Here is a 14,566-nt window from a genome sequence, read left to right as displayed (position 1 = left end):
AGTGTACGTGTTGTTATACAATGATTATAATTGTAATGTTGTAAGAATACATATTAGATGAAGTAACTTGTAGCTTATATCCAATATAGTATATGTTAAGGTTGTATAGCATGCTAGCTTTGGATATTAATAATCGTGGATTTATTTTGAACTTGATGATAGTTTATTGGTAAATTAATTTTTTTTTAGTTGAAGATATTAATGGGTTGAGCCATTAGATGTTGCGGTTGCACTTGAGGTCTTGTTGATATGATATTTTATCTTACTTGAACTCATGTATGAAGAAGAGGTGGAGTCCTCTATTGTTTTGCATATTCAATGGCTAGATTTGTTTAATATCATATACATTTTATTATGAATGGTACAGTTAAAATTTATTTTTTCTAGACCAATGGTATGATATTAAGTATGTTTGGCATAAATGTATTCTTTACCTTTGGCATGAAGCTTAACCATGTCATATAATTTTTAAGTAATGAACATCGTTATGTATAAGAGGAAACAATATGTGGAACAATCAATATCCTCCTAAACCTAATTTAGTCAAGGAGATGCAAGGTTATGTATTGTCTTATTAGACAATATCATTTTGTGATTATTTTAGACAATGAGATGTAACGCTTGTGGGTTGTCTTATTAGGCATTATCCTCATTTGACTATGGTTAAATAGTCAAGGTGATGTACAAGTACGTAGATTGTCTCACTATAAAAATTGGAATGTTGAACGATGAAAAGAAGATTGATAATGGTACTACCTTGGAGAAAACATTTTCATCTAATTCTTCGATTCCTTAAGATTCATTAGAATCATTTGTGGATTATATTTCCTTTCATATAGATAGCATAAACATAATATGACTATGTTTAATATGATCCATAATCATAGACTTGAGTAATGTATATTATTGTCATAAGAGTGCATATTATTGTTGTAGTTTCTTTTAGTGTTTACAGTATAATGTGTTTTGCATATAAGTTTGATTAAGTTGAGTAACCATTGAACTGTGAGGGGTTGTGACCCATATGCATGACACTGTTTTACCATAGTTTACCTCACAAGATAACTTGAAAGACACTGACCTACAAAGTATGGAAAGGTCTTGGGCCTATCCACAAATGCTTCAAAATGTGGGGGGTGCCTTGCCAAGGCTATTGTGAATGAATCTAAAAGAAATATATTTTGAGACCTAGAACTATCTAGTAGATGTTCATTGGTTACACTCATAATAGTGATGCTTGTTTTCAATTGTCATGAGTGATAACAATCTTGTAGATTATTGAATGTCTTATATGCTAATTTAATAGATGTTGTATTTTCTGTGAAATTGGCATTGAGTGATTGAATGTTCATAATGAACTACAAAAAAAGAATCTCGTAATTTCTGAACAAGAAATTTGGAAGACTATCAGTGAGTACATCCACCATTCACGGTGATGACATTTACATGTTTCTTGAGGAATATTCATTAACCTATAAGGAAGTTGTCTGTCTATGAGAAATGTCATTTTTGAATGATACAACTCTTCTAAACTAGACTCTTGATTTACACAATTGATAGAATGAAAATTAGCGTTGTACTCCTACTTAGCTAATTATACTTGGAAGAAGTAAACTATAATTTGCATGTCTTTTTATATCAAAGTTCTACTCTCAATTATCATGTAATAAAACTAGAGTAAGAATTCGTTCCACTTCTAATTACTTAGATAATAACTAATTCCACTAATGATGAACAATTAAACAGCATGAGAGTAATAATTCTAAATATAACTAATATGGTGAAAACTAATATTGAATATATTCTAAATTAAACTAGGGCAATTAAATATTAAGATGTGAATATGAAGAAGGAATTAGGGAGATTTGAAATCCACCTTGATTAATCCCTAACATGCTAGTATAGAGTTTGTTGCAACCCTAATCTTTATGTTTTCACACAAGGTTCAACATAAATGTTATGTCTTTTTATCCCTAATTATTCATGGTATCTCTAGCCAACTAATAATTAGCATGAGAGAAAGTTGAAACCCATTCTCATGGTGAATGAACTACCATTCAGTCTAGGGTTATTTTACTTATTGCTAAATAGATCGAAAACCCTAAACTTGAAGCTCTTCAATACAACTATTCTATACTAACATATCAAGTCTTCATCAAAGCTTTAATCAAACCCCTCTAATGGAGGTTTAGCTATGGCTCATTAGACTATCATAGAATAAATAATGAGAAGAAGAAGAAGACATAATTAAAGGAATACTTGTATTGAAAATAACTTGAATTGTATTAATGGTGGCTTCGGCTAATAAAACATAAACTAGGTTAGACTAAAGAGAAGAGGTAGGAGAGAGTTAGAATTTTGCCTTAGTCCACTTTATATAGGAGAGGGCTAGGTTTACAATTTTGTCCATGGGCTTTGGAGCTATGTTTTGGGCCACTAAATCAAGCCCAAAACCTAACTACTTAAGTCCCAAAAGGGTTTCTCTGTTAGAAATTACTGCATCAACTTTTTCGTCCACTTTTACTCCTTTGATTGGATCACACCTTGGACTATTAGAAATCTCTTTCCGAGCCGGTCAATTTGACATATAATAGGCCGATTCCGAGGTCTGAGTCCAAAGATACGGCATGCGGAAGTTCTGTTGACTTTTATACTCTATTTCTCCCCGCGTTGACTTTGACTTTTCAGCTTTAACTGGGCTTTAAAAAGGTTTTTTCTCCTTGAAACTTGGGCTTTAACCATAGAACTTCTTAGCAACCAATTTTTTGCTCCTTTCTCTTGCAAAAGTGACATATTTCTTCACATAGTTGACTCCAAGACCTGAAATACACAAAAGTACGTAAACAGTACTAATTTTTATTTATTATAAACATAATTGGTCTAAATGTAATATTATTAGGGGGTTAAAACTACAATTTTGAGCTCTTATCAAACCACCCCCAAACAGTATTTTGCTTGTCCTCAAGCAAAGATGAGAAATTAAAATAAGTGACCAAAAATGGAATTCTAACTAATCTCGTTTCGCTGAGTGCGATTGTATTGACCATATGCAATATGGCCTTAAACCACTAGGAATTCCCTAGTGGACAAGTTATAGTCTCGTGAGAGTTTTACAGAGAAAGAACTCACAAACTTCATTTTTACTACAACGACTAAGAAATAAAATTAATATTTCCTTATTTATTCTCAGATATCTATACATCTTACTAGCAATGAATAACGAATAATCAATTCGAAAGCTAAGCTAATATGTACATAATAATCAAATCATCTATGGATAAACATATATATAATGAACTATGCTATAAAATGCAATAACAGATCTGTTTTTGAAAATTTGGAATAGTGTCTTTAAGTAGATCCTCACAAATATGTCAAGGCAAAAATACTCTGATTTTTCCACTCAAGTTTCGCTCATTCCTGTGTGCAGTGGGCACAGTACACTTTTCCTCACAATCTCAATGACGTACAAGGGAGCCGAGGTCGATCAAACACATCTGTCACTTACTATCACACCAACCTATTCCTAATTGAGCTAGAGGTCTTTATTAGGTGTTGCGGGGATTATGTGATGGCTTAAGAAGGAAGGAAATGGATATTCAAAATGACAAGTCTGAGATAATAGGATCTTCAAAATATGTAACTAGAGAAAACCTTGTTCTGACTTTGTTTCTACACTTTGTTTCCATCCTTAGCCATTTTTTTCTTTTTCTTTTGGCTTTTGACTCCTTTGATTCTGTTTTTTTTTTTTTTTTTTTTTTTTTGGATGAAAACTTTCTTTTCTTTTCTTATTTGAAGCAACTAACAAATTCTTGGTTTTCCACAGGTCTTTCTCTTTTCTTTTCTCCATTTCATCCTACTTCTCATACTCATTCAAAAATGGGTAGGCTGATTTTATTTTTATTTTGTTTTTATAAAAGGGTAAAGAATTTGTGGTTTATGAAAAGGCTAAAGAAAGGCTTAGAGGGGGGACTAGCGGAAAATAATTTCATATAGGTTTGAAATTCTGGCTATATCGATCCAAAAAGGCCTAAATTCTCGCTTAGGATATGGTATAGTGATCAAGCAAGTGGACGTGTGATTTCTCTATTCGGAATTTACTTCTCCCTTGTGTCATTACTCAGGTATTTCACTCATATAAGGCTTTTATGCTATATTCTCACAGGATTTGTAAAATAAGTATTCTAGCCTAAATTTCAGAAACTTACTGCCAATACAAGCATAGATGCTCATGCAATATATTTATAGAAAGATGCAATGGCTATTACCTACATATTAACCTAAGTTTCTAAAAACTATTCTAATTTAAGAGCTAAAGTGAAACTTCTAGACTACTATCATCATAAAAAAAGAAACAATACCAATATTTCTAAGTGCATAGTATAAATACTTTTTATTTTTATTTATATTATTTTTTTCTAATTTTTTTACTAGAAAGCAAATTTATATATATATATATATATATATATATATATATATATATATATATATATATATATATATATATATCCTAATATGTGTCTTAATTTAAGCGTGTTTCTATGCCACCCCCAAACAAAAACATGCTTTGTCCTCAAAGTATAGAAAGAAGAAGGATAGAAAATACTATGGAAACGCGTGAAAATTTTAGCATCTACAAAACAAATTTAGAACTTACTAATATAGCTAAAGAAAAACAGATGCAACTCCTATATGAGTTCCACCACCCGCTATGGGAATAACAAAAATTAAATTGCTTGGGACATAAGCAGACACTAACAGAAAGTAAAACTTACTACTAAAAAAACAAGTTTTCGCCGCGGTCAGAACCAGTGGCTAAAAGTCTAAATTTCGTGGCAAGAAGCTTTTTGCCACAGGAAAACATTTAGCCAAGCCCGAGGCAGTACAAGGTATGGAAAGAAGTTTTTGACCACGACATTGTGCCACCGCGGCAAAAGAGTAGACATGTTGCCGCGGTCATGCCGCTGCTAAATGTTTATTAAATTTGAATTAATTATTTCATTTTTAAATAACAAAATACATTTTGCCGCAGTGGTGGCCGCTACAAAAGAATGCCTAATTGCCACGACAGACCGCGGCAAGAAATGTTGCTTCAATTACTCACTAAATTTGTTTTGCAGCAAGCAAGAAGTGTTGCTTCACTTTCTTTCCGCATTTTATTTTGCAGCTTTTTATTTTTTTTAGTTTTTTGAAACAAAATTTAGCATAAACAAACCAGACTATACCAACATAAAATTACGATAGTGAATACAAAGTCAAATTTCATTCCACATTGAAACAAGTAATTATGAAATATACTATATAATATAAACCAACAATTTTTTCCTTATATTCTTAAGAGTAATTAGTCTAGCAAAAAACATAAAAAACCAAAAAATAACTTCACTAAAAATCCACCATGAAGTACAAAAGTCAACCAAGTACAACCCTAGCTACTATATATCCAGCCAATAGTACGTTTGGACCAAAATAAAAAAAATCCCCGTGATGTCGAAACTGATCGTGCATATGCAGCCCTACAATATTTAGCCCAGCCTCCTCGATCATCAATTCTGCAAAAACAAAAAGGATACACATGAAAGAGGGGGAATTAGCCATCTATTAGACAATTAAATGGAAGAAGAAAATTAACTTTCGAAATGTCTATGAAACAAAGTTTTGTAGATTAGTGGTTTGCAAGGCACAAGTAGAAAAGAAACATCCATAGACAAGAAAGCATGTTTACATACCTAACTGATACCGCCTTCGCAAAATTGGCCATTTGTTACCATATATCTTCTGAGCCTACACATGCCAATCAATGATTAGATTGTAGCCATATATGTCCAACATGTATCAAGCCATGAACAGAAAATAATAATAATAAGATATATAAACTAGTGGCTTTAGCTCATATTCCCTTTCTTTGCTCGAAAGCATTTGGTTCCCTATACAAAGCTTACATTAGAACCAACACACATTCTGAATGATAATCAATAGGGTGATATCAGGTGCAAAATGAAGAAATGAATTTCTCAAAATTTAGATATGATGCCCAAAAAAATAATGCCCCAGTTTAACTTCTATATATTCAAATTTCAAAAATCCATCCACTAGCAGGCAAAAGAACATAGGCATCACATATGAAAAAAGAATTTGAATTACCAATAATTAAGTCGAGACATAAGAGGATTATTCTAACGTTTCTAAATAGTCCAAGTTGTCCGACAAAATAAGACCAAAATATAGTGATCATGATATAGTGATCTTGATAAAGAAGGTAGTGATCATGATAAAGAGCTACTTGCCTTAAAGAGTTAAAGGAATGAGATATCAGAAAACAAGCCTCATTTGAGCTAGTGTTGCTTAAGTCCAGTGCCATTCCACCTGAGCTACTTGCCATATATGTGTGTGTGATAAAACTTCAACATCCTCACTACTTAAAAAAATTCTAAAAAGAAAGTAGTTGCTTGGCACAGTGCAAGCCCAAGGTAGACAACTGCTTCCTATGGACCAAGATCCCCATCCATGAGAATCTAACGCCCATGAAAATCCCTTATGTGTAGACCTGGTCTATCTGACTTGACAATAGTTATCAAGTTTTTATCAGCTTGATGTTCATGGTCAGAAAACATAGCCAAATGTCCATCTTCTTGTGCTGCTAGACTATGGTGTTGTGCTCCCTGATATGATGATGGTGTCAAATGACAGCAAATTAACAGGACTGAAGAAGAAATTTCCCAAACTTTAAGGGGCACATTATCAAGTATTCCCGTGAAGCAGACAGACCCAACAATTCGATGCATACTTCTTAACAAAAGGGATAAACATGAAAGAGGGGGAATTGATAAAACTTAAAATAGGATTAGACATATAAACAGGAAACAAGCAAGGGACATATGATAGAGGACAGGACAGATGACAAGTTAAGGATTGGCTTACTTAATTGGAAGAAAGACACAAACGAGTTCTAGTCATCTCCAAGAGTTTTTGCATTAGTCGTGCTTCCATGTCCGCATCTCGTGCATCGAATTGTCTCTTCATCTCATCCATTTCACATTGCCTTTGCTAATCTTTATCCTGTGCTTGCCTCCTCATCTCTTCAATCTCACGTTGTCTTTCATCCTCCTTCTCTTCTACTACTCTTTTCATTTCAACTACCTGGTTTTCCAAGTCATTCACCCGATTGTCCGAAGATAATCAGGAGCCAAAGTAGCTGGTTGGTGTTACACCTCGCCCCCTCAACCTCACACGTCCATGCCGCTCTGGAGGCATCACTTCCCTATAAATCTCATTTGTGAGAGGTAGTTGTGCCCCATGTTCATCTCTACCTGCTAGGTGATTCATTTTCTCCTACATATTCCAGGAAAAAGATACACATACTATATTAAATACAACCGAGTAGGATATTCAAGTTGAAGCAATTACTAAGATCAAACTGATACATACAATGTAATCTCTTGATTGATCATCAAGAGCGTCATCGCTTTTGAACTTGTGTGAGTCCTCACAAAAGATCTCCTAGGGAAGGGGGTGCTCCATGCTCCTCACTCTAACCAAACATAAAAAAATTTACTAATTGTTACTAATCTAATTCAATACCATATTAGGAATATAAAAATAATAAGCATACGTACCATTATCTCTTCAAACTGAGGAAAACTTATTCTTCCAGCAGCGTGCTTCGCTCTTTGCTTAGCACGATTAGCCTTGTTACGTTCAGAAATGGCCTACACATAATACATAATGCATACGAATTGAACTTAGTTAGTATTGTACTATGTAAAAATATATAAGTTAAATGTTACACTTTCTCTTACTTGCTGCTCCGGAGTATCCCAAAACTCCACAAGCTGAACCCACTCTTGTTGTGATAGTTGGTGTGGCCTATGGCTTACACGCTCTTCATATGTAGTGTAGGGGGTATAAAATTTCCTTTTCCATTTACTCTTTTTGTTTCTGAATTCGTCCGAGGAAATTGGACCCAAAGTGGGCTCTTTCCGGGTCACATCAAGTTCCCATGAATCCTAAAATGAGAGACAAAAAGCTTAAGCAATGCTGCATTTATGTCTATACTATGAGGAATCATATTTCTACTAAGAAATGAAACAGACAATGTTTTTCTATTAACAAGTATGTGCATCAACTCCAAAAGTCCATACCTTAATGTTATCCCATAACCACTGTTTGTGGCCTACATCTTGGAGCTCCCAATTTTTTGTCCAGTTAAATCGACGTGACGTTGCCATTAATACTCCAATAGATTCAGAAAACAAGCTTGGATGTTTCCAAGGCCCCACTGGTTGTTTGTCTTTCCATAGCAATTCCAACTTTGAGCCATTTGGTTGGTCAAATACCTTAGGAAGGGTAGACGTGCCTCTAACCCACGTTCCAGCTGTCCACATATGCCCCACATTAATTACACGTCAAACAATAATGAAATTGATCGAAGGTCAACGTAAATTTAAACTTACCGCCACCACTGGGATCTTCTCGTAGTCGTTTTACCATTGCACCTGTCTAAATCGTCACAAAAAGCAATTCGTCAAATTAAATCCATCAAGGAAGACAGTAGAAACTGATATATATGACATTGTTTAGTGATACCATCTTGAATTGTTAGTAAAAAGTTACAAAAAAAGGTCACTACTGAAAAATATTTGTATATATATGACATCATAGGTGACGAGAAACAAAGCAAACTAAAATCACATAATAACCACTCCCAAAACAAAAAACAACATGAAAATGCAAACTACATATAATCTTCACATCAGTAATCAATGATGTCTTCATCACAATCACTATCATTGATGAAATCTTCATCAACGTCAACGACATCTTCATCAATAGTATTCGCAACAACTTCTACTCCATCAATCTCACTCCTAGTACAACCGTTAATGTCATGTGTGTTGTCAACTATGTTATCTACATCTTGCTGCATGCAAGACATATTATCTTGAGTCCGCTCAACTACTGAAACCATATCATACAAGTCCCTTGGAAGAGTCTTCAACACAACTCGCCAATTATCGTCCAAATTATCCTGGAGATAAAAAACCCTATTCAGCTTGAGATGCTAGAATAAATGGTTCATTTGTAGCTAAGGTTCGTGTAAAGTTCAGAGTAGTGAAACCATATTCATCTACTTTTATTCCTGCACGAGTCATAACATCCCACCAATCACATTTGAACATAAGCACTCTATTCTCATTGCAATAACGCAACTTAACTATGTCATTCAGCACACCATAATAACCAACACTACCAGTCACCGGATTCATGTCTTTCGCACTTGCAAAGCTCGATGTTTCTGCCGATACAAAAACTCCACTCTTCTGAGTTTTTCTTCGAGACTCACGAACTTTTGTGCGAAATCTATACCACTTGCAATACAGCCCATGAAACAGGAAGCAAATCGACTGGGACCATATGCTAAACTAAGAAGTTGCTCGTTGATCAACTCCCCATCCTTTTTCATTTGTTGGATGACACGCGCTCCTTTTGTGTGTGTGGATGGTATATGAATGATGTAGATAGATGATGATCGTTAAACAAATAGAAGCGTATCAAAACCTAATTATCCCTCAATGAGTAAAGGATGAGTAGGGTATCGTTCCACTTTTAAGTGTATGTTTATATGAAGGACATGACTGAAAAGGGGGTTTGAGGGATTAAAAACTATTATTATAGATATTGTAGATTCTAATGCTAAACTAAACTAAACTAACTAACTAAACTTATATTAAAACTAAGAATTGGAAATAGGGAGAGAATATGAGAGAGATAGATTCAAGAGATTCAAATCCACCAATGCTTTTGATTCAATGACCTTTTGCTTCATGTTGTTCTCCAAGTAGACTACAATCGGGCAATCAAGCAAGTGTTGATGCCTTTTTAAGTGAAACATCGTTAAACAATTAACTCTACTTAAGGTTGTTCCTATGTTCATGTTACTAGTATCTTCTTTTCTTTTATGTGAGTTTGGGTGGCTATTCAATGAATCACCATCTAAGGCAAACACAAGGAATATTTCCCTTACTCTAACACACTACACAACTAGAAGAAAAGTAGAGAATAATAGTATAATATTCAATTACAATAAATAAAACCCTATTCAAGCATTATATTCAATTGCAATAAATAAAAGCATGTATCTAGCATAATATTCAATTGCAATAAATAAAACCCTAAACTAGCATGATAATCGATTGCAATAAATAAAAACCTTAATCTATACTTCCATCCCCTAGTCTGGGCAATGGAACTAATAACTAAAAACACAAAGAACTAACCTGATTGAAGAACACCATAAACTAGAAGAATCATTAAACCTTAAGCACCGGCTTCATCTCCTCCCTTGAAGGAGAAGATTAGCCTTCCATAAAGAAGGAAGAACACGAAGAACGAGAAGAAGAAGAGTCGAAGAACATAAGACTAGAAAGACTAATTTATTAAGACTCGGCTAGTTAAAACTGATCTTTTATTATTAATCTCTCTTTGCCTCAAGTTCTGGAGACAAGATTATAAGTGAATTGGCAAATTACATGAGGCACTTAGGTCCTCTATTTATAGGGGTTACAATGAGCTCTAGAAGCATTCCAAACCGTCATTTGTTTCCTAATACAAATAGACTTCTTTTCAGAGTCCAACTTCATCTCCAAAACCGAGAAGGAATTGGCTACATAAAGTCGATTCATGCGTGACGGACGCACTATTCATGAGTCCCGGACTTAATCAACGCGTCTAGACGCTCGATCCATCGTCCCTGACGCTGGCGTAAGCCTATTTTGTCTCTTTCGCTTCTATCATTTTATCCCTTTTTATGGGTTTGGTCCAAGCAACGAATCTTTTGGCCTTGGGCTTCCAAATAGGCTTTAAAATAGGTCCAAGTCACATCTTTAATAGCTTCAATTCCTTGGCCTTTTCCATGATTGTCCACGGGCTTCCCATGTGATTCTTAATGTCTCGAATTGTCGCTTTTACCCCTTTTTCTCTAATATTCTACAAAACTCTCTTTTTCACCTGTAGAATCTTAAAACATAACTTATAAACACTATTAGTCCACTAAGATGGCTAAACAAGAGGCATAATCGAGGGTTAAATTGCACTTTTTGAGCACTTATCATTGGACCTATTCAAATAAGAAGAAATAAAGTTAATATACGCATGGATACATCTTATTAGTTTGATACCTATACATATTTGACTTTGAATTAAAAGAATGTGGAACTGCTAGATGGTACATCGATTTGAAAGAATAAAGCAAAATAAGAAGAGGTGCAGTCCAACTAAAAATCCTAACAGGGAGGGAGGGGGGCAGAAAATTTATAACATATGTTTTACTAATAATTTACAGAAATATATAGGATGCCCCATCACTGGTGAGAGGTGGCGCAATGAAGACAGTTGATCACGATGTAGCAGGGTCTATCTGCTCCAGTCTATGACCTACCATTTGCTTTGCTAAGCAGTATGCCTAATAGAAAATAGATAGGTGGTGCCCCTCTTCTCCGCATGTGGTGCACTAGTTGTCATTCAGTTCAGCGAGCTCCTTTAACTGGGCACGCTTGTGCTCGTTCATTCCATCAGCTACTGGAATTAGTAGCTTTGCAACCATCCCCACTGCCGCATCTAGCGATTTCTGGTTATCTGCCTTTGCCAAGACATGCAAGTCATCGTTATCAGACGGGTCAGGCTTCTGATTTGCTTTTCTTTCTTTGATAGAGCCTTTACCCCTTAACTTAATCCTAGCTCTAGTCTCCTTCTCATTTCAGCCACCGAAATGGAGGAAAAGAGAGAAGATACTGCCTCAGACTCGTAATTGATAGTTACTAGCTTCTTTCTATTGGCAATTTCTCCTTAGTGAGAAGGCGTCTTCAATGTCTCCCATGAGCAAGGAATCGTCATGCAATAATATACTCGAATAGGCTGTCTCGAACAGCCCTTCTCCTGATCGTGACCGGAGTAAGCACCGATAATAGTAAGTAGAGCAATTCCCTGCCGGCATAGGTGGATTTTACAAGTAGGGCACACCAGGCTTTTTGAATGCAGGGAGCACTAGAGACAAGGATCTGATTTATTGGCATTACTATAGTAGGATTTCCCATTTTATTGAATGTATATTGACCAATGGGGTTGCGAATCCGTACTGACGATTCTGGTGCGACGACACCCCCTGACCTAGGGCCGATTTAAGTCACTGACTTGAGTGCTCAGTTGCACCTAAAGTCTTATGGTCACTCGTATCCTCCTACCTGTCAGTAAGGCTCCCAAAATCTTGGGGCTTCCTGGCCTGTATAGGTTGTCAATCTATACAGACATAACTGGGGATGATCAAGAAGCAGGAGGATCTCAACTTAAAAACTTAGACTGCTGGTAACAAACCGCGTCTTTCGTATTCATTCCTAACGTCAGGGGCTGCAGTGTACAAATAACTCTGCAAAAGCTACATAGACAAACAAACTACCTAGCAATAGCAGCCCGCTATGCTATACAGCCTAGAGGTTACATAGAGAGACCCCACACAAACGGTTGGCTCCTATCCAACTCCCACTTGTCAGAAGACAAGTGTAATCGTGACCACCGGTATCGAAACCCGACGATCATCTCCCCTTTCTTCCTCCCTATAATGCTTGACGGCGAAAGCATAAGCCGCCTAGCATCAGTGAGCCACGCTAAGCTAACAGTGAGTCCACTAGCCTCCTCACAGTATGTGATCCATTGAGGAACCCACTACTAAATCTAAATTCAATGGTGATGAATCATCTAGTAGTAGAACTGTAAGAAGGTCCAATGGTGACAATATTCCCATTTTTATGGGAACGAGGGAGACAATAAATTGTCCGTTGTCCCGCCTGAACGGCAATTGCCAACAGAACGACCTGAATGCGATGCTCCCTAGGAAAGCAGAAAATCAAGGGCCCTTTCGGGCACTTATGACAGACCGGTTTAGCGTCCTGGTGAGCCACAAGCTCATTCGTTGACGTTAGGTTGTTCGCTGCAAAACCAGAGAGCAGGGAATTCCCCTTGGGAATTTAAAGGACCACAGGGAAAGCTATAAGACGAATAAAGGGCAGATGTGTAGGAGAAGCGACTTCCCGACGGCACTACCTCAAGCTTATCCTTATCAGTCTAACTCTCCTTTCTGTCTGTCACTGATCTTCACTACTTGACTTGCGACTTGAGCTAGCAGACTGAGCTTTAGCTTGAGCGAGGCAGACATTAACAACATCTTGAATTAATGATCGATATTTATTAATAAATAAATAAATAAAAACTACGTTAACAACATCTGTTTTACTAATAATTTATAGAAATATACATAAATTGATATACGTACACAATCTAACTACGTACACTGATCTTCACTACTTGACTTGCGACTTGAGCTAGCAGACTGAGCTTTAGCTTGAGCGAGGCAGACATTAACAACATCTTGAATTAATGATCGATATTTATTAATAAATAAATAAATAAAAACTACGTTAACAACATCTGTTTTACTAATAATTTATAGAAATATACATAAACTGATATACGTACACAATCTAACTACGTACATACAACTAACACTTACTTGATTTTCAAACCATTTACCAAATCGTTCATTATGAATACGGTCCACACTCCTAGCACTTGACTGCCGCCCGAGCTCATCCCTAATCACTTGTTTGTGCTTCCTATACAAAATATTGTTTCATTTATAATGAGTATATATGACAGGTTTATAAATAATATTTCTTTTAACAAATGAACGATTTCAATAAGGTGGACTTACTCAACAAACGGTACCACTTCCTCACAATTGATTAGCACATACAAACGAGCTTGTTCCCACTCATCGTCTGTTAGAGTTCGAAACGTTCCCTTCCCTAAAGCATGACTGTTTCCTGAAAATATAGAAAACTTTCCATCTGGTCCAACAACTTGGATCTCTTCATTCCTCCCTGGCCGGTTGAACTTAGTCTCAATCCCATCATTTAAGTATCTTGAGCAGAAAGTTAAACATTCATCAGCAAGATACCCTTCAGCAATAGATCCCTCTGGTCTGCTTTTATTACGAACATACTTCTTCAAGGTGTATAAGTACTTGAATAAATATAAAATATAAACAAAATTTTAACAAAATACATACAAGTGAGTAACCATTCCTATTATCTTATATACTGACCTTTCGATTGGGTACATCCAACGATAGTACACGGGTCTAGTGAGCTTAGCTTGACCAGCTAAATAAATAGGCAAGTGCACCATAACATCAAAAAATGATGGAGGAAAGATGATTTCCATTTTACATAGTGTGACAGCAATCTGATGCTCAAGACGTTCCAACTCTGCAACCCATAATACTTTCGAACATAATTGCTTGTAGAAATTAGAGAGCTCAACAAGAACTAATGTAACTTCCTTAGGTAAGATTCCACATATTGCAACTGGAAGAAGTTGCTGCATTAGAACATGCCAATCATGGCTTTTTAGGCCAGGTACTTTGTATTCTTTCACCTGAACACGACGCGAGATATTTGATGAAAAATTATCTGGAACTTTAATACCTTTCAAGAATTGACAAAGCTTTCTCTTC

The 14,566-nt window shown here is 35.8% G+C and overlaps 1 protein-coding gene across 1 annotated transcript; it reads right to left on the bottom strand.

Moving 5' to 3' along the window:
- Nucleotides 1–11,509: 11,509 nt before the first annotated feature.
- Nucleotides 11,510–14,274, bottom strand: LOC147477735 (uncharacterized). The gene is made up of 6 exons (XM_086586065.1): nucleotides 14,152–14,274; nucleotides 13,763–14,073; nucleotides 13,549–13,664; nucleotides 12,930–12,982; nucleotides 11,905–11,982; nucleotides 11,510–11,746 (listed from the first exon to the last, which is right to left on the bottom strand). Exons 1-6 carry the CDS (start codon nucleotides 14,272–14,274, stop codon nucleotides 11,510–11,512), a joined length of 918 nt encoding a protein of 305 aa, XP_086442191.1.
- Between the last annotated feature and the right edge of the window lie 292 nt (nucleotides 14,275–14,566).

This window comes from Coptis chinensis, chromosome 9 (genome assembly GCF_015680905.1).
Source record: "Coptis chinensis isolate HL-2020 chromosome 9, ASM1568090v1, whole genome shotgun sequence".
Classification (NCBI taxonomy): Eukaryota; Viridiplantae; Streptophyta; class Magnoliopsida; order Ranunculales; family Ranunculaceae; genus Coptis; species Coptis chinensis.
Note: the sequence above shows the minus strand (reverse complement) of the source record. Positions and strands in the feature narration are given on the sequence as shown.

Bases quoted from the DNA above. Each gene is read 5' to 3' on its own strand.
- LOC147477735 (XM_086586065.1), bottom strand. From the start codon at position 14,274: ATGGAAATCATCTTTCCTCCATCATTTTTTGATGTTATGGTGCACTTG. The intron at 14,074-14,151 runs GTATATAAGATA...TATTTATTCAAG, and splicing joins TGTACCCAATCGAAAGGTCA to TACTTATACACCTTGAAGAA. The intron at 11,747-11,904 runs GTATATTATTGC...TGAAATGAGAAG, and splicing joins GTTCGAGACAGCCTATTCGA to GAGACTAGAGCTAGGATTAA.